The 27,391-nt window shown below is 41.6% G+C and overlaps 1 protein-coding gene across 2 annotated transcripts in view; it reads left to right on the top strand.

The window, feature by feature from the left end:
* The window catches only part of WDR33 (WD repeat domain 33), an 87,484-nt gene that overhangs the window by 21,782 nt on the left and 38,311 nt on the right, over positions 1 to 27,391 (top strand). For both annotated transcript variants that reach the window (XM_040971196.1, XM_040971195.1), the window contains exons 2-7: positions 3,613 to 3,839; positions 4,740 to 4,808; positions 7,233 to 7,337; positions 8,895 to 8,990; positions 9,164 to 9,315; positions 10,853 to 10,950. In XM_040971196.1, coding sequence (XP_040827130.1) covers positions 3,636 to 3,839; positions 4,740 to 4,808; positions 7,233 to 7,337; positions 8,895 to 8,990; positions 9,164 to 9,315; positions 10,853 to 10,950 — 724 coding nt within the window. In that variant the 5' untranslated portion in view covers positions 3,613 to 3,635. The remainder of the gene's footprint in view (positions 1 to 3,612; positions 3,840 to 4,739; positions 4,809 to 7,232; positions 7,338 to 8,894; positions 8,991 to 9,163; positions 9,316 to 10,852; positions 10,951 to 27,391) is intronic.

The raw sequence follows: 27,391 nt of genomic DNA, 5'->3' as shown, positions 1-27,391 counted from the left end.
CTTTTCAAATAAATAAAATAAAAATCTTCAAGAAAACAGAGAAAAATATATTATCTTGGGTTGAATGTCAGTTTGGAAGTATTTGTATCACATGTGACATGTGTGGCTTTTTTTCAGTTGAAAGAGCTTCCAACTAAAACTGTATTTTTGGTTGAAAGCTTAATCCAGTATAGAATTAACAACTGAATTTATATTCCTGTCTGTTACGAATTTATGTAGTCACGAGAGCTATTGGAATCCCTGCTGCTTAGAAATGCAATACTGTATCCAGAAATGGAAAAACTTATTTCTAAAATCTCTGTATTCTAGTTTCTAAATAAATTGAATTAAAGGTAAAATGTCTTTTTAGAAATTTTTTAAAGCTTTTTAAGATTTTATTTTTACTGGAGAGGCAGATACAGAGAGAGAGATACAGGAGGGGAACGAGTGAGTGAGCTCCCGCATGTGTTGGGTCCACTCTACAGATGCCCACAGTAGCCTGGGCTGGGCAGAAGCTGGGAGCCCGGAAGTCAGTCCAGGTTTGCAGGATGAGTACAAGGGATGCAAATACATAAGATATGTTTTGCTGCCTCACAGGATGTGCATTAGCTAGTGTGTAGAATTGAGGAACAGAACCACAACTCCAGCCTAGTCACTCTATGATAAGATGCAGGCATCCCAGTCTGCTATGCACTGAATTGTGTCTTTCAAAATTCATGTGATGAAGTCCTGATGTCTCGAGTGATGATATTTGGAGATGGAGCGTCTGGGGAAATAATTTGGGTTAGAGGAGGTGTGAAGGGGGAGCACTCGTCAGAGAACACCAAGCATCCGTTCAGGAGGAGAACCCTCATTGCAGCTGTGCTCCCTTGGCACCCTGATGTTACGGCTTGCCCGCCAGTACTGTGAGGAAAGTTTTCTGTTTTTTGAACCACCCAGAGTTTGATAGTCTGTGATAGAAGCCTGAGGATCAGCTATGACGAAGTACAGAGTATAAATGGAGTACTTGCAGTAGTAGGGCTGTTCTCATGAGGGGGAAAGCACTGTGTAATTGTACTATCCGCCTTTTCTAGGGGATCCAGTTTTGACTTAAAAGATTTTAAAGAGAGGGATAGAAGGAAAAGGAGTAAGGTTGCCCGAGTTAATGATAGCAGGAACAATAGAGAGATGTCATCATATCAGCATGAATAGTTCTGTGCCTCCAAATTTGGTGATGTGGGGAGAAATTAAACACATTTTTTCAAAGACAGAAACTTACAGAATTAATTCAAAAGGCTGATGGCATTGCTCTACAGGCTAATCCTTCACCTTCAAGTGCCAGCATCCCATATAAGCGCTGGTTTGTGTCCTGGCTGCTCCACTTCCCATGCAGCTTCCTGATATATCCTGGAAAGATTGTGGAGGATGGGCCAAATACTTGGGCCCCTGTTCCTGTGTGGAAGACCCATAGGAGACTTATGGCTTTGGGTCAGCTTGGTTCTGGTGGGTTGCAGCCGAGTGGGGAGTGGCCTAATGGAATGAAGATTTTCCCTCTGTCTCCTTCCTATAAATTTTTCGGATAAAAATGAATGAATATTTTTTATTATTTTTTTTATTTTTGACAATCTTTACATAGCTAATTAGGGCACAAAGGTTCAAGGGCTACAGGAAAGTAGGTAGATATTTCCATAGTTTTTCTCCCTATATCTGGGGTTAAGGGAGAGGTAAAGGAGGAAACCCCACCCAGTGTCCCACCCATCCCAGGTCCCTGATGTGGGGCATGCTCTGAGGGTCTTGCTCAAGTGGTTTTGATAGTTCAGCGGTTCTGAATTGCTGCCAGTCTCGCCGTTCCAAGCACTATGAGGTCGTTGAAGAATCCAGTGGTTCACATAGTCTACCTTAGAGTCTCCGTTGTTCAGTTTTTCACTGCCAGCATATGACTGGGGTACTTGATTGATTTGTTCTTCCTGTGTCTTTTCATGGTTAGGGTTCTGAGTCTGGCAGTTCGATTGGGGGGATCCCTAAAGAAACTTTGTCTGAGGTGATCCCAGACCCAGTTCTTGCATGTACTTGCAAGTATAGGGTCAGGTACAGTCCATTGCCCCAATCAGCTGGTTGTTGCAATTGCTGGGTCAGTTCTGTTTCCAGCCTGGTTCTGCCCAGCACACACTCGACCTTCACATAAACCAGTGGGCGCTGCAGCCTAGTTGGAGCGACCCACAATAACCCCCACCAGGCCCACCTCCCACCCTGGTTTCCATGCTTGCCAGTATGTGCAGCAGACTAGTTCAGTCTGTTCCACATCCCATTTGGCTCTCATACATGTCAGTGGGCATTGAAGCCTAGTTCAACCCAACCAGCTGTACTATCCAGCCCAAACACATGCTGTTGGTTGCCTTTCTGTCTAGCCACCCCTGCCCAGTCCTGGTTTTCCTGCTCTCCAGTGGGAGTGGTAACCCAAAGGGAGGCTCCTGGATTATGCACTCTCCAGGTGGTTCTGCACTTTAACTTGACAGAATTAGTCCCCAGTGCCAGCTTCTGCCAGCTGATACTGTGGCTAAGCCCAACTAACACACACCCGCTCTAATTTATGCTTGCACCAGTAGGAATAATCAGCCCAGCCTGGCTTTTCCCTGATCTAGTGCACATGAGGCGCATAGATGTGGTAACCCTGCCTGGCCTGGTCTGCCCCCATCCCAGCTCATTCTCTTCAGTGGGAGTAGCTGTCCAGCAAGGGAGCCCCCACCCCCACATTCCCCCTGCTGGCTCCGCCCCTTCCCTCCCCGGTTCTCATGTGTGCTGCTTGGGTGCTGCGGCCACATCTGGTATAGGTCATCTCACCTTGGCATTCCATAATGTGCACTGGTTTTTGTCATGACCGAACCTGGCTCGACCCACACTTTGTTCTGGTGCTTGGATTCGAAAAATGAATTAATTTTAAAAAGTCACTCAAGAATTAGATAACCTGAATAGTCAACTGTTACCTATCACAGAAATGGAATTTGTTATTTAAAACCCTCCATAGAAAATTTGAACTTTGCCTGGTTTTGCTTGTGAATTAATTCTACCCTATGTTTTTTGTGGATAATGATACCAACTCTGCATAGTCGAGAAATATTGAAGGAGCAAACACTTCCCAGTTCATTTTATGACGTTTGATAAAAACAAGATATAATGAGAAAGGACACCACATCAGTTTCTCTTATAAACAGTCACAACAAAATTTTTATTCTTGTTCCTACACTATAACCACAGAATTTAAGATCAAAGCCAGATTTTAAGAATTTTTAGTGACTCCTTTAAAGTCTTTTGAAGAGAAAAATAATTAGTTTGTTATCAGACATCTAAATAAAGATTCTTTTTGGAAAATGTGAAGTTACCAGGAAGTTTACCTTCCTTTTCTTCTGTAGACACACCAATTCTTAGATTGGGCTGAAGTTGAAACCAGATAGGCCTGTTGACAGTTCTGCAATCTAGCTTTGTTCAGCTTTGTGACTGGTTTTTGCTGTTATTCCAGTTCATTTTACCAGATTCATAGAAATGAGACATGTCAGAAATGGGAAGAGAAATATAAAATTGAGAGTTCATTTGAAAGTGTTTACAAGTAGTGTTGCAGTGCTAGCATTTGTGGTGAGAATATTTTTCTCATTCCAGTTTCTTAGAAGGAAAACATCACCATGGCTACAGAAATTGGTTCTCCTCCTCGTTTTTTCCACATGCCAAGGTTCCAACACCAAGCACCACGACAGCTGTTCTATAAGCGACCTGATTTTGCACAGCAGCAAGCAATGCAGCAGCTTACCTTTGATGGAAAACGAATGAGAAAAGCTGTAAACCGAAAGACCATAGATTACAACCCTTCTGTCATTAAGTATTTGGAGGTAAGTCCAGTTAATATACTTCAGGTAGTCAATTTTTTGTAGAAGACACTTTCTAAATGTTTACTTGTAGATACAGCTGTGTTTCTTGGGTTAGTGTGGTGCATGGAATTTCATGAGGCTATTTCAGTTAACCAGAATTTCATTTGTTGTCATTATTAGGGTCTAGTTGAGAAATAGGCTTTGTTTTAAAAGTTTACAACAGATCACAAGAGTGACCTTTTTTCCAGAAGCACTTGGGAAACACTGGGAATGAAGAAAGCTGAGAGTGAAGAATTGCTTTGTGCTGGGTGATTCTGAGGCATTGGTGAAGTCTGTGTATCTTATTAAGAGCTGGTCAGTGTGAGTGTGTGGGGCTGACAGCCGTTGCCGAGTGTGTGGGGCTGACAGCCGTCGCCGAGTGAGTGGTCAGTGTGAGTGTGTGGGGCTGACAGCCGTCGCCGAGTGAGTGGTCAGTGTGAGTGTGTGGGGCTGACAGCCGTCGGCGGGTGAGTGGTCAGTGTGAGTGTGTGGGGCTGACAGCCGTCGGTGGGTGAGTGGTCAGTGTGAGTGTGTGGGGCTGACAGCTGTTGGCGGGTGAGTGGTCAGTGTGAGTGTGTGGGGCTGACAGCCGTCGGTGGGTGAGTGGTCAGTGTGAGTGTGTGGGGCTGACAGCTGTCGGTGGGTGAGTGGTCAGTGTGAGTGTGTGGGGCTGACAGCCGTCGGTGGGTGAGTGGTGGTTAATGTGAGTAGGCAGGAGGGAAGTCCTAGCAGTATCAGTAGGATGTGGGGAAATCCCACCTAAGATCTCTGCTGTTATCCATGTTTTATAATCCCCATTCCATTAAAACAGCTTACAGTGATTAAGTTTAACATCACATATAGTTAGATCGTGTATTCATTAACTGATTTTTTTTTTAACAGAATAGAATATGGCAAAGAGACCAGAGAGATATGCGAGCGATTCAGCCTGATGCAGGTTACTATAATGATGTAAGTGTGTCTGTCACGCCAGCTTAATAAAAACCTCTCTATATAATTTAAATCTAAAAACGTGGTGACTCAAGTTTAATTCTTTTGCATAAAAAAATTTTTTATTGATGTGCTTGAAAATCAGAATTCCCATTTACTGTCTCAGCCCCAAGTTCCCGTGGTGGCTAAAGCTAGGAGCTGGACACTCAGTCAGGTCTCCTGTGTGAGCAGCAGGGCCCCGACTCTGACTTTCACGCTCTGCACTGGCAGAAATCTTGGGTCGGGAGCTGGAACCAGTTACTGGACTCTGGTACTCCTGTGTAAGAAACATTATTTTAAAATTTTTTTGATATTTATTTTATTTTTATTGGAAAGTCAGCTTTACAGAGTGAAAGAGAGAGAAAGATCTCCCATCTGCTGGTTTACTTCCTAAGTGGCCACAGTGGTCAGTGCTGAGCCATTCCGAAGCCTGGAGCCAGCAGCCAGCAGCCTCCTCTGGGTTTCCCAAGAGAGTGCAGGCAAGGTTTGGGCCGTCCTCAACTGCTTTCCCCGGCTACAAGCAGGGAGCTGGATGGGAAGTGGAGCAGCCAGGTTACTAACTGGCGCCCATATGGGTTCTCAGGTGTGCAAGGTGAGGACTTTGTTTAGCCACTAGGCTACTGTGCTGGACTCCAGATGCATGTGTCTTAACTGCTAGGCCAAATGTCCATTTGTTTTTAGATTTTTTTTCCCCAAGATGTATTTATTTTCTTGGAAAGGCAGACATACAGAGAGGAGGAGAGAGGAAGATCTTCCGCCGATGGCTTACTCCCCAAGTGACCTCAAGGCCAGAGTTGCGCCAATCTGAAGCCAGGAGCCTGGGGCTTCTTCCAGGTTTCCTATGTAGGTGCAGGATCCCAAGGCTTTGGGCCGTCCTCAACTGATTTCCCAGGCCACAAGCAGGGAGCTGGATGGGAAACAGGATCGCTGGAGTAAGAACCGGTGCCCACATGGGATCCCAGCGCTTTCAAGGCTAGGACTTTAGCCGCTAGACCACTGTGCCAGTCCTTGTTTTTAATATTTTAAAAATGAAATCTTATTTATTGGAGAGGCAGAGAGAAAGATCACATCCAGACTTTCCTAATGCCCACAAAGATAGGGGCTGGAATTTGACCCATGGTTCCCGTGTGGATGGCAGAAACCTTTACTGCAGCCTGCCCGGGTTTTGCATTAGTGAGAAGCTATCTGGAACAAGAGTCAAGAATCAGACCCAGTTACTCAAGTGTGGGAGCATAGGTATGTTAATTAACATCTTGATCATGACAAAATGCCTGCTCTTATTTGCACATCTTTGTAGTTAAAAGTAATAGGTTTCTAAAGGAGTAGTACACCACGTTTATTTAGACCATGGTTTGTGTATTTTTAAGATTTATTTTGTTCTTATTGCAAAGTCAAATATGCAGAAAGAAAGAGAGGGGAAGAACCTCTGTCCGCTGATTCACTCGAGAAGTGACCACAATGGCTGGAGTTGAGCTGATCCGAAGCCAGAAGCTTCTTCCGAGTCTCCCACGTGGGTGCAGGGTCCTTGACTGCTTTGCCAGGCCACAGGCAGGGAACTGAATGGGAAGCAGGATCGCCGGGATTACAACCGGCACCCATATGGGATCCTAGTGCTTCAAATCAAGGACTTTAGCTGCTATGCCACCACGTGGGGCCCTATGGATTGTATTTTTTACCCATTAAAATTTTAAAAAGAAAGGTTTGGATTTTAAATCCAGAAACATTGATTTCGGGCTTCGAATAATATCTGACAAAATTGAATAGCCTTGAAATCTTGTAAAAAGGAAGTCATCTAAATTTGGTTTATGGGGTATGCTTCTTGGCACGGTGAGTTAAGCTCTTGCCTGTGACGGCAGCAGCCCGTATGGAATCTGGTTAATGTCCCAGCTTCTCTGCTTCTGAGGCCTCTCCCAGCCTAGGAACTATGACCCAAGCGCTTAGACTCCTGGTAGCCATGTGGGAGCCCTCGATGGAATTCTCAGTTTTTGGTTTCAGTCTAAGTCAGTCTTGGCCTTTGTGCTGTGGGAGGGAGCCCCTAGATGGAAGATCTTTTTCTCTCTGTGTCTCTCCCTTTCTCTCTCTAATTTGCCTAGGAAACAAATGAATAAATCTACATTTTGCTTATGTACACGTCGTTGTATTGACCTAAAGGAGAAATTTGGGACATGTACTTAATCTGATACTTGTTTATGTTGTTTGTTTGCTAATAATGTATGTTTAACTTTCCTATATCTTTGTTTTCTTATTTTGGTTAATATATGCTAATTATAATTATTATATTTATTATTTAAAAAAATCTTAATAGTTTCCAGTTGTCTTTATTGTTGAAGTTATTTCCTTGACTTCATTTGTTTCTGCCCTGCTTGTAATCAGGAGCTCTAAAAACTCATTTTTTTGTGTGTGCAGCTAGTTCCACCTATAGGAATGTTGAATAATCCTATGAATGCTGTAACAACAAAATTTGTTCGGACATCAACAAATAAAGTGAAATGTCCAGTATTTGTTGTGAGGGTGAGTAGTCTGTTGAATACTTTGTGGGAAAATTCCTCCGGAATTAGTCTGCCAGTCTGACGGAACAGAGTGACGTTGTAAACGCTGTTGTCAATCCCATCTCTGTCTCCCAGCGTTGTTACTATTCTCATAGATTATGGTGAAGCCATTTTTGTTGTGTTCTGTTCATTCTGCCTCCTAACCAAGAAGGTGCTTGCTGCTTAGCAGTGTCAGGATGTGGAGGGTGGTTCATAGTGAAGTTGAACAAATAACAGCTGAAAATATGAGACAAAGAACTGTTGTGATAGCCTGGTGCTAAGTGAGCAAGTTAAGTAGAGCTTATGATGTCTTCAAGGTGAGACAGTCAACAGTGAGAGCGGGCAGAGAGAATCTTGAAGTGGTCGCTGGAGCTCCAGGGAAGTGGTTGTAGTGTTGGTCTCTGCCCTCCTCCTTGTCTGAAAGGATTAAGGGAGTAGACATGACCAGTAAAGAAGTAATGTGTGAGTGGAAACAACCACTGTGTAGTCTCATTTTATTTACCAGGAAGTCTGTTTAGAGGAATATGTATGGTAGGTGGCGCATTTATTATCATCTTAAAATGACAGAAGCCTTTTTGAAATGATTAAAATCCAAGTATGCTGTATTGGACTTATTATGAATGGTAAACATTCTCATTTGGGGATCTACTTGTAAAGTTTTAGGAAAAAACTAAACATAGTTGGAAACATCATCCACATTAAAAGATGTTAAGCAATAATGTGGGTTCTATGTCTATATTTGATGGTTTCCTGCAGTGTTAAATGGGGTGGGACCTATAGCTTTTAAACAGAAACTAGAAAAATGGAAGATTTTTTTTCATAGTGGTCAAAACCGTCACCCACAGAGAAGCTGTTAAAAATCAGAATATCACGTGTATTTTTGTAATTTACCAAATATTCAGCAAGTTCTTTTAAGCAAATTTTTGTTTTAATCTCCTTGTCACATTTTTAAACATTTTATTTTAGAAAAGCATTGTTGTATGGACTTTTTAATATTTCTTTCTGCTAAGGAAAATGAAACTGTTTGTAATGATCAATGTATTTGTCATAGACTCTCTGATATTCAAGATGTTAGAATCTTGGTGCATTGCTAGTCATGACTCTATTGTATTTGTTGAGTAGATCAGCAAGACTTGTTATTCCTTGGTACTGTGAGTGGTTTAGTTGTAGAACTGTTATGCCCTGGTGCCTTTACATTGATACTGATATTGTCCATTGGTAACTTTTCTTCCTGAGTCAGTCTGTCAGCTGTAAGACATGAAATACTTTATTCAGCCTTTGCATTTTTTTGCAATTACTCTTTAGAATCTGTAGGCAGGTGTCATTTAGTTAATGGGAGTGTGTGTGTGTGTATTTGTAGCATACTTATTATTTTCAATTTATGAGCTTAGAATGCCAGTTTTTTCAGTACTGTAGGAATCAGTACTTTTTTTCCTGATAAGGTATTTAAGTGAAAGTCAGTGTTACCTACTTAGTGTTGATTATTGGATATTTTGTAAGTAAAAACATTCTTAGTGTTTTCACTATGTTTCTTCCCTAGTGGACTCCAGAAGGAAGGCGATTGGTCACTGGAGCATCCAGTGGAGAGTTCACCTTGTGGAATGGACTCACTTTCAACTTTGAAACAATCTTACAGGTAACAGTAATCACTGGATGGCAGCATGGTCTTATGCTGCTGTAGAACACCTGAGGTGGGGTCACTTAGGGGCACAGTTAGGCTGACATGACCACCTTAACACTTGGCCCTGTGTCGCCTTGGATCATCCCTTCTTTGAAGTAGTACCTAACTGGTGTTTTCTTTGTTCACAGGCCCATGATAGCCCAGTGAGGGCCATGACTTGGTCACATAATGACATGTGGATGCTGACAGCAGATCACGGAGGATATGTGAAATACTGGCAGTCGAATATGAACAACGTCAAGATGTTCCAGGCACATAAGGAGGCGATTAGAGAGGCCAGGTTTATACACAATATACCATTTTCTGTAGTCCCTATTGTCATGGTTAAATTATTCTCTGAGTGTATTCTGGGTGCAGAGATGCATGGGCTCTGTCAGATTCTGGGAAACTTTCTGCACCCTGCGCACACAGTATTTTCCTTTGTTTTCACACATTCACCATTTTGCTGGCATCTTTCTGAAGTAGTGTTATCCTGGTTTCAGCCTTTGCAATATGTTAGAGATGTATTGTCTGCCGCATTTTGCACTGGTTTTCTCTTTTCATTTATGGTTAATAATGTGTATGCATTGCTCCTTTTTATTACCTTCTGTGTAAGACAAGACTATTTCATTCCAAATAAAGAATTCAGTCTTTAATTATACAACTGAATAAAAACTAAAGCTACAGAAAACACCTTCAGAATTCACACAAAATACAAGAAAAAAAAAAAAAGACGTAAGTGAAGACCTGGTTGGCTTGATTATGCCACGACTTCAGAAGGAAGGTCTAGGAAGGTCTAAAAACCCTCACAGATAACTGGATGTGGCAAACATAAATGGATTAATGAATGGGTTCTTCAAGCTTTGCAGCTGTAAGCAGACCATAGTCACGAAGACTCTAGGACTTCCGGTTCACTGCTAAGAACATCAGCTGTGTAAATGTATAAGTGGAGCTTAAAATATTTTCAGTGAGTTGTCTGTTTTTGCATATCAGTGAGATATGTATAGTAAAAGTGAAGAAAGAAGCTTCATCAACAATCCTGTAAAGGACCTCAGCCTCAGAATCACGCTAAGCAGCCTTCTGTAAGGTTTTAGCCACCACTTGTGGGAGGAGGTTGACATCTTTTGAGAAACACCATCCATTGCAGTCACTGTTTCTACTTGCAGAATCTTATAGAAATCATTGGATAAACATGCTTGCTTTTTTTTTAATAGACTATACCTAATGCCTTGCGCATATGTTGAGTTTTCACCATTGGTCCTTTCTTATTTGTAGGATTCAGGGCTTCAAGGAATTCTTAGTAGTTGAGAAACTTGGTACCCAGATGCAATATGTGTATTTTTACGTTTCCTTTAAAAGGTATAATATTCATGGGATAGATTTCCAGGAAGGCATAAAGTTTTCCACAGACCTTTCTGGAAGCCATTATATGACGTGTCTGAGGCAGAAGCTCATGCAAAGCTCATGCTTATCTTTTGAGAAATGTTCCTGCGTGATGTAGACTAAACGAATATTGCAAAAGTAGAATTCATTTAGTTTCACTGTTTTTGTCAGCTCCATGTGTTTTACAGGTGTGATAGGAAATACTCTGAGATTTGTGGGTAGCATTGCTACTAATAATACCCTTGGGTGATTGAATACAGAAGCAGCCCCTCTCTTGAAGTCTCCCTCTGATAACGTGTGCTAGATCACAGCGTACTCTTTAAGGTCTTCTTCACTGGATACTTTCTCTCCTGTTGATAACGCAGCACAGTGTTTTTATTTTTCCCTGTCGGAGAAGCACAGATAATCTGTTCAATGCTGACTTCTTTCCCCTGCTGTGTGTCTTCATGTAACAGTTTCTCACCCACGGATAATAAATTTGCTACATGCTCTGATGACGGCACTGTTAGAATCTGGGACTTTCTTCGTTGCCATGAGGAAAGAATTCTTCGAGGTATGTGTACTAATGGTACTGGTTGGAATATTTAAATAGGGAAGACATTAGTGGTTAAAGCATCACAAAACCGCAGTACTGGCTTACATCTCCATTGGATTTTTTCACACATGCGCCACTCCAGTCAGGCTCCCTGAAGAAACTCACTCAGTGTTAGCTTTGTACTACTGCATTCTCTTTGAATTGTTTCAGCTCTCTATTAAATTTAAGCCCTCCTCCCCTGTCATTTATCTGTGCGTCTTTCAAGGTTGTGGTCCTTTCCTGTCTTGGGTCCAGGATGCTCTTCCCCAACATCAGACAATATGGTTTCATTTAGGTAGGTCACACTCTCCTGGCAGTTCCTTTGCACTATGAATTGACAAGATCCATCTCTCAATAACTGTACTTCTGTGGTGTTATTTCTAAGAGCAGTTGGCTTTTTGGTTTTACCACATTTGTACTACATGTCCCTTTTGTTAGTAGGTTTATGAAAGATTGCTTTGTTATTTTTACTGTTTTCATGATTATAAATAAAACAGAATTACACTCAATTCTGCAAAAGAAGGCCATATTCTCACTTGAATTGTTTTGAATTTTTGAATGAGGCTATTGGATTAGGTTAATGGACTTCTTACTTAAAGTGGAGCTTTTGAGGTATTTGCAGTTCACAAACTCCGTTTTTATGGATAAAGTAGTGTTAGAATTAGGGGATTAATTACACGACAATAACATGTATACTTCTAACTAAAAACTAATAGATTATTGTTCCCTAGGAATGTGATGTTCTTAAGCACTAAAGTTGAACTTAAATTAGTTTAAATAAACAATACATTCTGCTTTGTACAGTGATGATTCTGTTGTACCACAAAGGCATCTTATCCTCTGAGATGTAAACCCAGGATGAGACAGATGCAGGGTGGGAGAGTGGCTGATGCAAAATCTGGGTGTACGAAAGTTATTGAAAGAGTTTTTCTAATTTTGACCATCAACAGAGGTAACTGTCTTAATGGAGAATTCCACCAAAACCTTTACTTAATGGTTCAGATTATTTATAGTCTATAACATTGATACTTTCGGCTCTTGAGATACTTGAATCCCTGCTTAGCCCCCTGTTCTGTAGCCAGTTCATTTGATTACATTTGCTTCAGCAGTGCCTGCCTTGTACGTTTTATTGGGCTCCTTCGGATGCTTCATGACTAAGCACAAGAACCTGGTACCTCACTTACTGGGGGAATCTAGGATGAGGAACAATCTTTATTTACTTTTTTAAAAATAATTTTCATTAATCTTTTTTAAGATTTTATTTTTATTGGAAAGTCAGTTTTACAGAGGAGGAGAAACAGAAGCTGCCCAGAGCTGAGCCAATCCAAAGCCAGGAGCCAGGAGCCTCCTCCGGGTCTCTAACATGGGTGCAAGGTCCCAAGGCTTTGGACCGTCCTCAGCTGCTTTCCTAAGACACAAGTAGGGAGCTGGATGGGAAGTGGAGCAGCCAGGACATGAACTGGCGCCCATTTGGGATCCTAGCACATGCAAGGTGAGACCTTTAGCCACGAGGCTACTGCCCCAGGCTCAAGGATCAGTCTTTTAAATAATCTAAGTTATTTGTTACATGTGCACCATGACGATGTGCTCAGGGTAAGGTAGATTCACAAGCAGAACTAGTGACTTACTCCCTGAACCCAGCCCGCAGTGTACTTATGTACTGTCTCTGCAGCACAGTTAGAAGTCCTTGCAGTTAAACACAGATAAGGGAAACAGCATTTTGTAGTTGTTGAAGATGTATGGAAATATCACAGAGGCAAAATAATCTTATTTATTAGGTGCAGTTTTGAGGTACAAAACAATCTGAGAGCAGCGTTTGTGGCTGTTGCTGCCTGAGGTTGCACACGAAATCACTGCACTTGGGTAAGAAAAAGCAGGCAGTCTAGTATGTGACCCTGTTGTTAAAACTGAAAAGGAAATGCTCTCCAAGTTGTGCCAAAGGACTTCTATCAGACTTTTATAGTGGTTAGTTATCTAGTAGTTAAATATTTTCACACTTGATCTTAGCCAAAAAAGCTGAGAAGTAATTAAATATTTTCAAATTAGAGTCTAATTTAATTTAGGCAAAGTAGAAATTTTAAAGTTAAATAACATTTTAAAAATATACTACATCTTCATGTTAATATTTGAGTTTCTTCAAACAAAGTATAATGAATTTTCACATATTAGGGGCTTCATGTTCTGCTGATTTATGTTTTGATATCTTTAAAATAAGTCGTTAACTTTTCAGTCGTTTTGTTTTGTTTCTAAGTACTTTGAATCTGTTCAGCTAAGTTAATTCTGTCATTCTTCTTTTTGGCATCCCTCACTTTTCCAAATTCTATGAATCTTAGAATGTCACTGTACCTCTGCTTGATGGGTGGAGGGTCATGGGGATAGTGAATCTGCATTCACATCAGGGTGATGTGAGGGTCTTTGAACTGAATTTAGCTCCACTTAGAGCGAAAATGTCAGGCACACAGGGGTAGGATGTTTTATCCTTTTTCATGTCACTTGTTCCACATTGATAGTGATGTTCCTCTTACATAGGTCGCACAACATCTGACAGGCAAGCTGTATTATGTGCTGTACAAGCAAACCATCACCCTATGGTTAAGTGTTATGAGATGTTTGTGGTTATTTAGTCCAACTGTTTAGCAGATCCCTTCTTCTGTGTCATCCGTAAACACCAGTCTTCTCAGCAAAGATATTTAGTGATGGAATGTTTACTACCTCCTGGCCAATAAAACATTTACTATGTCCTGTCCAATTTTACACAGCTCTGGTTTTTAGAACATTTTCTTTCTATCAGAAGTCTGCTTCTCTACAACTTGTCTTTAGGCCCATAGGTCCAGTGCACAGTACAAACCGTGATAGCTTATTTTTCAGTGCACGATTTGCAGTTGTCTTCTAGTGTTGTTTGGTAATATGTTTCCTTGGTATTACAGCGAAATCAAATCACTGCTGTCAGGTTGAAAATAGAGAATCTATAAGAATGACATGTTTTAGTGAGAGCTACTTTATGAACAATCAGCACAGCAATTAATTTTGATTTTTTTCTTGATTTTACTAATAGCTGACATATTACACTTATTATGTATCATACATATTCTAGGTACTTCATTTAATATTTTAGACAACCCTATAAATACTGATTCTTCTCCATTGTACAAGTGATTAAACTTCAGCACCAAAAATTTAAAGCTGCCATAAGTCATGCTAATTTTAAGTGTGGGCTAAAACTTGACTCTTAAGTTTTATGCTTTTAACCAGTAGCTCTTTTTTTTTTTTTCTTTTAAGAGATATATTATTTATTTGAAAGGCAGAGAGAGAAGAGCTTTTTTCAGCTGCTAGTTCACTCATTGAATTGCTTAAGCATCCAGGGCTGTTACAGGCCAATACCAGCCATATAAATTCCACTGGGATGTCCTGAGTTACCAGCATGGGTTTAACAGTGCCTTCCTGAGCTGTAATGAAAGAATCGTAAAGATTCTGAGAGGAGGACAAGGGTGTGGGTGGAGGAAACTAATTGACTCCTGATTTAGATACATCCTTTAAATTGTGTATATGACAGATTTTCACTATATCCCACGTTTAGCACAGACAATTGTTTTAAACAGTGAGCAGTTGAAACTGCATATGGATTACTATAAAGTACATGCCAGGTTTTATAAATAGAGCATGGTATTTTATAATAGAGCATGTTACAACATAAGGAGTTATCCTGAAACTCAGGAGGTAAAGTCTCTTTTCAGTCTGCACATATAGTACTTGGAGGACATGAATCCCTGAGTGCTTGGCTGAAGAGAAGAGTGTTAGTTCTTTGACAAATTTGTGTGACCCCTTCTTGATTGTATCCAAGTGAATGAAAATAACCCTTCCGCTTACCCAGGTATTTTGGTTCAGTAGTGTGTTTCGTAGGTGTGTATGAAGGCAGTTTATAAAATCTGAAGATTCTGAAAAAACTCTTAATGCATATTATGGAAGGAATTTTTACTTAAGTCTGATGGATTGTTTTGTTTTTTTGTAAGATTTATTTTTATTGGAAAGGCGGATATACAGAGAGAGAGAGAGAGAGAAAGAGAGAGACAGAGAGAGAAAGGAAGATCTTCCGTCCGATGATTTACTCCCCAAGTGAACGCAATGGACGATGTTATGCTGGTCCGAAGCCAGGAGCCTCTTCCGGGTCTCCCACGGGGGTGCAGGGTCCCAAAGCCTTGGGCCGTCCTTGATTGCTTTCCCAGGCCACAGGCAGGGAGCTGGATGGGAAGCGGGGCTGCTGGGATTAGAACTGGTGGCCCATATGGGATCCCGGGGCGTGCAAGGCAAGGACCTTAACCACTGCGCCACTGCGCCACTGCGCCACTGCGCCACTGTGCCTGGCCCAAGTCTGATGGATTGTATAGTTTATAGCCACGAACCTAATTTATTTTTACAAGGTTTTATGAAACATTTTACAGAATCTGGTCTTTGCAGGACATAAGACTCCTTTAAATTAGCTTGTAACAGAATAACAGTACCCATTGACACAATGTACTTTCACATTGAAAGTACCTAAAGCCACTCCCATTTAATTATTCAGATGACCTGTGAATCCATTTTAAGCTGGTTTTTTTTTTTTAAACCAAGAAATATTATTTTACTTTATTGGAAAGACAGAAAGAGGGCCTGGCGTGATAGCCTATTGGCTAAAATTATCTTGTATCCGCCAGTATCCCAAATGGGCATCAGTTCATGTCCCAGCTGCTCCCATTTCCCATCCAGCTCCCTGCCTGTGGCCTGGGAGAACAATGGAGGACAGCCCAAAGTCTTGGAACCCAGCACCCGCACGGGAGAACCAAAAGAGAAGCTCTTCACTTCAGATTGGCTCAGGTTTGTCTGTTGTTGCCACTTGGGGACCAGTGGACAGAAGACCCTTCTCTGTCGCCTTCTATATCTGCCTTTTCAATGAAAAAATAAATCTTAAAGACAAAGGATCTTCCATGCACTGGAACCGTCCCCAATACCTAAATAGCCAGGAAAGAGCCAGGCCCCGTATCTCCAACCAGGGCTCTGATGTTGCCTGCAGGGGCCAGTTATTTGAGCCATGATTTGGTGCCTCCCAGCATGCATTAGTAGCAAGCTGGATCAGCAACAGGTAGCCAGAATTCAACCAGGCACTGTAGTACGGGATGATGGGGCCCCCAAGAGACTGACTTAACCGCCATGCCAAATATATTAGTTGAGGCCGGTTTCTCTTTTTCCCCTCCAGTTTACAAGTGTAATATTGACTCCAGTTTTCTAAAAAAATTATTAAGTGTGATATTTGCAGCAGTGCTGTTTCCCTTTGCTGTTTGAAGACTGGGCAGTTTCCTGTATTCTTTCACATGAAATTAATTAAAACATACTCGGGGAATTTAACCTGAAGGCAGAGACAAACGCTATAAAGGTGGGTTCGAGAAACTCATCAGAGTGCCCTTTGTGGTCTTTCCAGGAATTTTTAAAATATTTATTCTTGAAAGTTAGTTGTTGTTCTGTAAGTCTTTCAGATTTAGAGGACGCATTTTTACTCCTGCTAGGTGTGGTCTTGTGATCTGTGCTCCCACGTGGCTGATGTTCCCCAAATGCACATTTTTACAGTGGGTCTCTGCGTACAGGTGAATGCACAGGCAGATTCTGAGAAATACCTTTCCAGCTCTTTCCTGGGGCCCTACTGCTTCTGTTGAACTAGTGGTTTGGAATGAGACAATCCTGTTTTTATGGGGTTGTTGGCAGGCTGGAGAACAGTCAGGTCTTAGGCCCTGTTTTCAGTATGTGGATCATGATCTAGCGATGTGGCTTTATAGATGCATATTTACAAGGTCATATCTTGAGAAAGGTTGCATTCAGATGCTTGTGCTGGGAAGAGGGCTGTAGTATTTAGCCCTTTCCTATTTAGTCTGGTGCGTTTGATACAGTTATGGATGACTGTATTTTATTAGATTTTAGGATTTGTGAAGAAATGATAGTAAAGTTAATGAGTAGCAACTTAAAGTGTAAATTTGAAAATAGGCCAATGTAACATCCTATGCTGTGTTTAGCTTAAAAAAAAAGTTATTTAGAAAGTGTTATGGGGGACCTGGAGCTAGGGCTCAGTGGCTAAATCCTTACCTTGCAAGCTCTGCAGTGAAAATTTCCAGAGCCTGTTTCGCATGCCAGCTGTAACCTGCAGCTCATCAGCCAGGAGTCACGGTCACGCTGACCTTGCTCAGTTCCTCTGAGTTCTACGAGAAAATTGCTGAGAAGGCTTTCGCTAGTCCTTCACGTGATTTCCAGTGCTAGTCAAGAGTCTGCTTTCCTTTCCCTGGACTCAACAATACCCAACTCTAGGTGCTTTCAGTAAAAAGGTGTCATGTTTAAACGTATTGCCAATCCTCCTATTTATTACAGATTATATTGTATCATGTACTCTGCTGTGTAAGGAATAAGGAAAAACGTGTTGAATGCGGAAAATGTTTTTTTTTTGACACAGGGTTGATTTTATTAATATGGAACCCACATGCATAGGGTACTGACTGTGGTTTATTATTTAAATTTTTTAAGCCATTTTTCTTTGGTAGTACATACACGGTGTTTATAAGTAGTCCATAAATATCACCACTTGTAAAGAAAGGTGAGATGTTGTAGTGTTTTCAGATCTTAAAAAGCTCAACAAGTATGAATTCAGGATTAACCTCATTGAACCATTTAAGATTCCATCTTAATTATTACATGAGCCTATTATTTGTTAAAGTAAATTAACGATTGTTCATTGTGGCCACGAGACTGTCCTGGGTCATTAATAAAAATGTAGAAGACAAGGCTTCTCATGGAGCACCTTGTCTGTCGCCTAGTTCTCGCTTCTACAGATGTGCTTATCACTTGACAAGGAACTTTAAGGTAAGCAGAAATGCTGTGCTCGTTGACCACGAACAGTCCTCACTTTGGTCACTAGTGTCCCTGCTGGTTTGCCAAGATAGCGTTAGTTTTCCCTTGACTGCAAAACACAGTTTTTCCTCGATTGACCAGTCTTAATCACAAGAATTAAGATCTGACTTCATTTTGAAATAATAAGTTATAACTCTGAAACAATGTCATTTCTTTTTCTGTCTTGGATGAGCGATGTGATTAGCCACAAGTTGGAGCCTTGGGCCTGGTGTGGTAGCCTAGTGCCTGGAGTTCTCGCCTTCCGTACACCGGGACCCATAAAGGCACCAGTACTGATCCCAGTGGCCCTGCTTCCTATCCAGCGCTCTGCTTGTGGCCTGGGAAACAGTTGAGGACGGCCCAACCCTTTGGGATCCTGCACCCACATTGGAGACCTGGAAGAAGCTTCTGGCTCCTGGCGTCAGGTTACCTCAGCACTGGCTGTTGCAGCTACTAGGGGAGTGAATCAGCAGATAGAGGATCTTCCTCTCTGTTCCTCTCTGTATATCTGACTTTCCAAGAAAAATAATTAAATCTTTTTTAAAAAGTGTGTTCCTATTTCATTCAATAAAAATAAATCTTTGAAATGTAAGTAGAAGCCTTGAGGAAGGTGCACTCATATGTTTTTGTTGGAGTAGACAAGATTTAAATACAGAACTCGGATGTAATCTGGGAGGGCACCCTGGATACAGTGTAATCTGGTGTGTCCCAAGAGTCTTGGGTGTAACTTGCTGCCATGTGGGCACCCAGTGCTTGCCTGGAATATAGCAAATACAGACCTAATTAAATAATTCTGAGTAGACAGAATGATATTAAAGAAGGTACCAGGGATTAAAATTTTTAAAAACTTAATTTTATTTGAAAAGCAGAGAATGATTTGTCTGTCTTGCTGGTTCCCTCCCCAATTGCCTGCAGCAGCTGAGGCTTACCCTAACTGAAAGTGGGAGCCAGAAACTTCGTTTGGGTCTCCCATGTCGGTGACCGAAGTCCTGTTGCTTGAGCTACTAGCTGCTGCCTTCCAGGGAAGTTAGAATTGGAAGCAGGGTGCTCAGGAGCCCCAGTCAAGGCATTTGGATCAGAGCATCCTGCGCTGATAAGATTTGCTGCGTCAGCTTTTATCTGTAAGAACATTTTCTTTCTTTCTTTTTTTTTTTTTATTGGAGACACTTACTGAGTTCATTTTTTTTATTTGCTTTATTTTGACAGTCTTTACATAGTTGATTAGGGCACAAAGGGTCAAGGGCTACAGGAAAGGGTAAAACTATTGTTTCCACATTATTACCTTTTTCCAACTGTATCTGGGATCAAGGGAGAAGAACATTTTCCTTGGTAAAGATTTGACTGTCTCTTCATGCTTCCATCCATCCAACCATCCATCTATCCATTCATCTGAAGTGAAGTGAGAGACAGCCAGAGATCCTTTCTCTGCTGATTCAACACCCAGATGGTTTCAACAGCTATTCCTGATCCTGGCAGAAATCACATGTCAGGAGCTTGTCTAGGTCTTCCCAGTGAATGACAGGAACTCAGAAAAGTGAGCCATCCTTTATTGCTTCCCAGATAATGTTGGTAGGGAACTGGATTGGAAATAGCCAGGACTAGACGCAGATAACCAGGATGAATAAGGACATTTCATTTGTGGCTTAACTCACTGTACCGTAACTCTTGCTCATATACAGCATTTCAAGTTTAGTGATTTCCATTTTAAATTATGCAGCTCATTTGAAAGCTGAGAGACAGAAACAGGAGGTCTTTCCATTGGCTGGTTGACTTTCCAAGCCCTTGCTAGAGCCTGGGCTAGGACCAGCTGAAGACAGAAGCATGGAACAGAATCTGTCTCTCACATTGGTGGCAATACTCAGTTACCAGCCATGACTTGCTGCCTTGCAGGGTGAGCTGCAGGAGGAAGCATTGCTGGGACTTGAACACAAATGAATTATGTGAACTCTTCCATTTATGTGTCTTTTAAAGTATCATTCCAACTTACGAACATTTTTAGCTTTAAGAATTTTTTTGTTACTTATTTTGAAAGAAAAAGTTTGCCACCTTTTGGTTCTCTTCCCAGGGGACTGCAATAGCCTATGCTGGGACCAGGCTGTATCCAGGTGCCAAGAGCTAAATCTTGATCTTGCATGAGTGGGGCAGGGCCCCAAACACTTGGGCCATCTACTGCTACCTTTCCCAAGCTTTTAGCAGGGGACTGGGTTTAAGTGGAGCTGCTGTGTTTGAAATGGCGCACACATGGGTTGCTTGCTGGCATCACAGGCAATGGTGAGTTTACCTGTTATGCCAGAATTTTGAACCCTAGTTTTATAATTCTAGCATCCCTTTTAAATTGTTTGCTTGTTTATCTACCTGTGAATTTATTTGAAAGGTAGAGTTATAGTGATACCAACCATCTGCCAGTTCACTCTCCAAATAAAACAATAGTTTGGCTGGGTCATTTCAAAACCCAGGAGGGTGACAGGTATCCACAGTTACAGAAAGATTATCCATATCCATCCAAAGGGTCAGTTTGTAGCCAGGGGCTTTTGCCAAGTCTTCTACATGGGTGTTGCCGCAGCCCAAAGTCTTGGGCCATTCTTCGCTGGTTTTCAAAACCGTTGGCAGGGAGCTGAAATTGAAGTGGAACAGCTGGAACTCAGACTGGTACCCATATGGGATGCCATTGTTACAGTGCTTGACTATCCTATTGTACAACCACACTGACCCTAAAAGACTGATTTTTTTTCAGCGCGTTCTGCCTTTTCTCTGAAGTGGAAACTTTTTTCTTTTCTTTTTTTTTTTTAATTCCTCTAATATTCAGTAGGATTTTAGTTTTTGTGTTAAAAAATATGGTTATGAATAAGTTGAGTTTTTTTTAAGACTTATTTTTATTACAAAGTCAAATATAGGAGGACAGAGAGGAAGATCTTCCGTCCAGTGATTCACTGCCCAAGTGACTGCAGTGGCTGGTGCTGTGCCGATCTGAGGGAAGGAGTCTGGGTCTCCCACACCGGTGCAGGGTCCCAAACCATTGGGCTGTCCTCTACTTCTTTCCCAGGCCACAAGCTGGGAGCTGGATGGGAAGTGGAGCTGCCGGGATTAGAACTGGCACGCATATAGGATTGTGGTGCTTTCAAGGCGAGGACTTTAGCCAGTAGGCCATGGAGCTGGGCCCTAAGTTGACTTTAAAATACCTAAAGTTCTGACAAAATGCCTTCTTTGATTGTCTGGTTGATATGTTTATGTTATAGAAACTTGTTCTTTGTGCCAAGTTGGCGTTTTCTGTTTGTTTATCTCTGGGTGTGATGAATTCAAGTGCACATAAAGATAGCTTTCTTGTGGGAAATGGGAAGAGTTGGCACATTTGCAGCAGTCATTTGGTGAAAGTACATAAGAAAATCTTGCTTAATGTTCTGCTCACACCTAAAGTGTTATCCAGATATTTTAAAAGTGAGCAGGTACTTTTTGTCCTCAAACCTTAACAGTTTGGGGACCTGACAGCTAGGCGTGGCCTAGCAGCTAAAGTCCTCGCCTTGAACACGCTGGGATCCCATATGGTCGCCGGTTCTAATCCCGGCAGCTCCACTTCCCATCCAACTCCCTGCTTGTGGCCTGTGAAAGCAATTGAGGACGGCCCAAAGCCTTGGGACCCTGTACCCATGTGGGAGACCTGGAGGACGTTCCTGGCTCCTGGCTCCGGATTGGCGCAGCACTGGCCATTGCAGTCACTTGGGGAGTGAATCATCAGATGGAAGATCTTTCTCACTGTCTCTCCTCCTCTCTGTATATCTGACTTTGTAATAAAAATAAATAAATCTTTAAAATAAATAAAACCTTAACAGTTTTCAGAATGATTGTTAGTAATGCTTTTTACTTTAGGTATTTGGCATGATTTAGCATCATCTCAGCATTAGAAGTATATGGAGTTATTATACAGTAAAATCATCTAGTCCTAGAATGATGTATATTTTCACAAGAGTTAACACCATTCCTCTAGAGTGTGAGGGATGCACCTGGCGATGGACAAGCTGCGTTGCAGGGTAGAGCATAGCCTTAGGGAATCCCAGGGGCTTTTCTAAGAGTCATAAGTCTAGTACAGGGCTTTGGCTTTGATTAGTTTTGAGAGGCTCTGTGAAGCTGGGCACTTGCCTTTTACCAGGTTCTGTGATTGGGTATCTGATTCTTTGGGCAGGACAGAAGAGAATGAGGTTTCAGCAGGAGTTAGTAAAGCCTGGTGGTCACACACTTGGCAGAAGGTTGAGTCTATTTCCTGAGTTGTACGGTAATTTTTTTTCTTGATTGTAATTTCGTAATGATGACATCTAATTAAGATTGCTCATCAGAATAACACAGTGGCTTAACTTAAAATGTCACATAATTTTGTCATTGAGACTCATGCATAAAATCAGAATAGTTCTTAGATGTCCGGGTGGGCATGTTCCTTTCTCAAAAGCATTCCAATATAATCTGTGTAAGACCAATTTTAGCAGCAGTACCATTGGTGGGAATGCTGTTAGTTAGGAAACAGCTGCAATTCGGGAACAGATGGCTGTAAATAGTGGATGAAATAGGAACATGCTCTATTTAAAAAATGTTTTTTTTTTCTTGGAAAGTCAGATATAGTGAAGAGGGGAGAGAAAGAGAGGACGATCTTCGTCTGCTGATTCATGTCTCAAGTGGCCACAACGGCCAGAGCTGAGGTGACCTGAAACCAGGAGCCGGGAGCTGCTTCTGGGTTTCCCATGTGGGTGCAGGGTCCTGAGGCTTTGGGCTATGCTCAGCTGCTTACCCAGGCCATGAGCAGAGCGCTGGATGGGAAGCGCCGGGATTAGAACCGGCACCCATATGGGATCCTGGGCGTACAAGGCGAGGACTTTAACCAGTACGCCATCGCACCAGGCCTGTGGTCTAAGTTAATACAAGATATATATCAAACGAATTTCCAAGATTTTGAAGACTTCTCAGTTATTACATGCATAATGTTATAATATTTGTAAAGTTAATATAAGCCTTTCGGTTCATAAGAAGAGCTGTATTTAAACAGTTGCACTGTCCAGCCTTGCTGTATGTTAAGATCTTGATTAGTCACAGAACTCTTACATGTTCAGTGTGCTGGATGAGGTGTCCGGGTGTGGTGCCAGTGAAGGGGTCAGCTGTTCACATCTACGTGTGCAGTGAAATGTCCACTGGAGGTGATTGGTTTTGAAGCAGTGCTTTTAATGGCATCTAACATTCTAAAGTAAGCACTGCTTTGTGATAGAGAAGACAATTGCTGTGACGAACGAGGTAATTTTTGCAGTGTTTATAATCTTACAAATGATAATAGCTTTTTAAAATCAACTTCTGTTCAGGCAGTTTTAGAAAAGGCTTTACAATATGGAGATCTTCAGAACATAATTTTTCTTCTAATAAGTTACAACATGTTTCTAACATTGTATCTTTACTTTCAGTACTACATTGACAGGGCTCTTTTTAAAAAATTTATTTATTGGGAAAGTCAGAGTTATATAGAGGAAGAGATGCACACACAGAGTCCTGCATCTACTGGTATGCTCTGCAGATGGCCACGATGGCCTGGACTGGGCCAAGCCAAAGCCAGGAGGCAGCAACGTTATCTGTGTCTCCCTTGTGGGTGACATTGGTTCAGACACTTGGGCCATCTTCTGCTTTTGCCAGGGCCATTAGCAGGGACCTGCATAGGAAGTGAAGCAGCCAGATCTCAGAGGGTACTTCCATGGGATGCTCACATTATACACAGCAAGTTTACCTAGCAGCATATATACTAACATGGGAAAATAGTGGAGGATGGCCTAGGTCCTGGTTCCTGGCAGCAGATCTGCTCAGCTCCGGCCAATGTGGCCATCTGGGGCATAAACCAGCAGATGGAAGGTCTTTTTCTCAGTTTCTGATCTCTGTAAATCTGCCTTTTTAATAAAAAAAATATATAAATATATATATGTAAGTAATAAGAGACAATCATGAATGCTTGTTAATATAAAGCACATTTGTGTAATGTCACGCGATTTGAGTGTCCAGCATGCCAGACTGCGTTAGCTGAGACACCTTTTACAGAACTAGCCTCTTCAGGTAAGACCACTCCTTCTACCATTACTTGAAATTTTCCCATAGCGATAGTGTCATCATGTTGTCATTGAAATCTACATGGTAGCCATGAATACTTTGCAAGAGCTCAGATACTTAAGATATAAGTTATGAGGGCTTTACATCTGGACTGCTTTTAATAGAGTAATAATATAGTGAACTAAAAATACTATTGAAGATGGAATATGTTTTATTATTATTATTATTGGAAAGGCAGATTTACAAAAGGAGAGAAAAAGATCTTTCATCCACCAGTTCACTCCCAGATGGCTGCAGTGGATAGGGCTGAATGGATTCAAAGCCAAGAATCATGTGCTTCTGGTTCCTTCATGTTGGCGCCAGGTGCCAAGGCTTTGGGCCATCCTTCAATGCTTTCCCAGGACACAGGCAGCAAGCTGGATGGGAACAAACTGGTGGTCATATGGGATCCTAACATTTCCAGGTGAATTAACTAGTTAAGCCATCATATAAGCCTCTACAGAAATCTTTTTCAGATTAAGGTTTTCATTTTTTAAAAAAGACTTACTTATTTTTATTTTAAAGACAGATACACAGATGAGGAGAGACAGATCTATCCACTGGTTCACTCCCCAAACCTCAATGACTGGAGCTGAGCCAGTCTGAAGCCAGGAGCCCAAACCTGCTTCTGGGTCTCCCACATGGGCACAAGATCCCAAAGCTTTTGGCCATCCTCAACTGCTTTCTCATGCCACAAACGGGGAGCTGGATGAGAATCAGGACTGCCACGATTAGAACCAGGGATCCCTGTGTGTGCAAGGCGAGGTCTTTAGTCACTGGGCTACTGTGCTGGGCCCTAAGGTTTTCTTTTAATGACTTCCGCAGTAGAAATACATTTGGGTGTTTTAAACATAAAATGAACTATCGTTAAGATGTACTTGCTGAGTATAGAACATAATTTTTCAAAGAAAAGCTATTAACCTATCAGAATTACCACAAATTTTCCTTGCATTCTGATGGAAGGAAAAGACATACTTTTTTTTGGCTATATCTTCACTATGTGTGGATGCTAGAATTCGGCTTCATTGAGGCGTGTGGATGGGTGATACATTGTCTGTGAGAGCTTGTGATGGAGAAGGCTTTTGTTTCTTGAAACTGCAGCTCTTGGAGTCAGAGCCTTGTGTGATCCCTACCACACTCGCATTGCTGCTCTAATCAGTGTATTCTACCAGGAGAACTGATGTGGAGTAGCACCATTTTATTGTGGCTTTTCATAGTTAATGATGAGTATAAGTCCATTTGTAATGCTTTTTTTTTTTTTTTCCTATAAAAAGGGAGACAAAGTATACTGTGGTAGTTGCCCTTAGAATTTAATGTAGGAGAAGAGTATAATCACTTTTCCAATGGTTAGTGGCGACAAGGAAGAAGCATCCTGTTGAACCACTCTTCTACCTGCTCTAATATTCAGGATGCAGTCCTAGCTTCTATTTGATACCTTCTTTATTTTGGGTACTTGATTCATTCCTCACTACAAAATCAGCAAGTCTGGCTTTGGTTCCCAGCTTTGCCATTAGGGATTCTATCATTTTCACCTTGCAAGTCCTTGTTCCTAAAGTGGGGCTATTGATGCCTTCCTCCCTGGGCTGATGTGAGGGCTGCGTGCATGCACGGAAACGCACACTCCTCCCAGCATGGGAGGAAGCATATGTTCATTGTTCCAGTCATACATATGAAAGAAAGAAGCTAAAAGGCACAACCAGAGTAAAGATAGTCACACACGTTTTAGTTAATACAAGAAGTGGTTGGAATTAGACCAGGCATTAAAGTATTCATTTAAGGAGGAGGATATTGGGTTGACTACTGGGATGGGTTATGATTATCAGTAATGAATTTAGCTTTAGAAGTGTTGTTGGTAAAAATCAAATGTATTGTATGCCATATTTAAATAAATAACATCATACTTAAATGAAACTATGACTTATTTTTTAAAGCTTTGTTGTGTAAGGCCTACTAGGTGTTAATCATCTCAGAACCCCCAGTGGCCCTAAGACAGTCCTTCATCCCAGTGCTCTCTGTTTGCTGTCCCAAGCTCTGCAGTGCTTTGCTCACTAGGGTTTGTTTTTTTTTTTTTAAACATAGATAACACATCTGAATCTTTCCTGTGAACCTGCTATCTGTTTGAGTTTTACTGAAGTATAACCATATTTATAAAGGCTAAGATACATTGAGTTATTCTGTAGATGTATAGCAGACATTTTCATTACTGCTATTTACTAGGTTATATGGTTTCCTATAAAGATGAAAAAACTGGTGCATTTTTACAGTGTGAATCTCTATAGAGATTTTAAGTTGAATCAAAATCAAATACTGATACAGGCAGCCCTTGGTTGTATTATAAGTTCTTGTGTAGACTGCTCTTCAGTCTTTCTCCTTTTACTGTTTCTGTTTGTGAAAAATGAGTAGTGAACATAAACAATCATTCTTCAATCACAGTTATGGCTAAGAAGCCTTCACTCTTCCACATTGCTTCAGTTTTGTCTTCAGTGTTTGGCTGAAGATGAGAGGTACAGACCAACAGCTGGGAACTTCACAGTCCCACAGCTGTGCTGCTGCAAACGCCTGCTTCACCAGCACACTTTCTTCTCTGGAGAGCATCAGTAGCGTGATTATGTGATCAGTGTACGTGCCTGGCAAAAGAAATGCACAAACTGTGGTTATGTGTGTGCACAGGAGAATACACACCATGCTACGAAAACCCACTGCAGTGTGTGTGCTAAGAACGCGCTGTTTCAGATGGGTGTGCTTTGAGCACTGCACCTGTCCTGTGGTCAGGAAGGTGACAGAGGACGAATACAAAGGCAGGCTCGTTGCCTAGCCATCACTGACCTGGAATTTTTTGTGGTAACCCAGTCCCCTGTGGTCAGTGCCATTCCCCAGCAACCAAGCTGAAGACCAAAGGCAACGCTGTGATGCTTGTTTCTCATCGGTTTACATGGTGATCAGCATATTCTGGGTACTGCATGGAAGTAAGAATTGGAGAGAATTGAAAGGTGGATTCACGCATTCACACACCATGGGTGATAATGGAAGTTTGAGATCTGTGCTTGCACAGTGCTAAGGGTTTGGTGTGGGATGGAAAGAATCGGACAGGGTAATGTGAAAGTTGTCTTAAGTTGCCACTTACAAAACATCCATTAAAAAGCTCAAACGTTACCACATTTCCCCTTTCCCTGTCTCACACCTGGAGGTAAGCCCTTTAATGTGAATGGTTTTGCGTGTGCCTTCCTGGAATTCCTGTGTTTCTACAAAAAGACAAGTTAGGTTACTACATGGAAGGTGATTATATTCATACTTCTCACGACGTGTATGCTGGCCATTTTTCTGTATAGTTACCAACTCAGTCTTCCTGATTGCTCAGTAACATTCCGTAGGACATGTCTGCCGTGATTTAGTTAACCTTATCTCGTGGATA

This window comes from Ochotona curzoniae, unplaced genomic scaffold (assembly GCF_017591425.1).
Source record: "Ochotona curzoniae isolate NIBS_2020 unplaced genomic scaffold, NIBS_Ocur_1.0 scaffold_4953, whole genome shotgun sequence".
Taxonomy (NCBI): domain Eukaryota; kingdom Metazoa; phylum Chordata; class Mammalia; order Lagomorpha; family Ochotonidae; genus Ochotona; species Ochotona curzoniae.
This window is presented reverse-complemented; position numbering and strand designations above follow the sequence as displayed.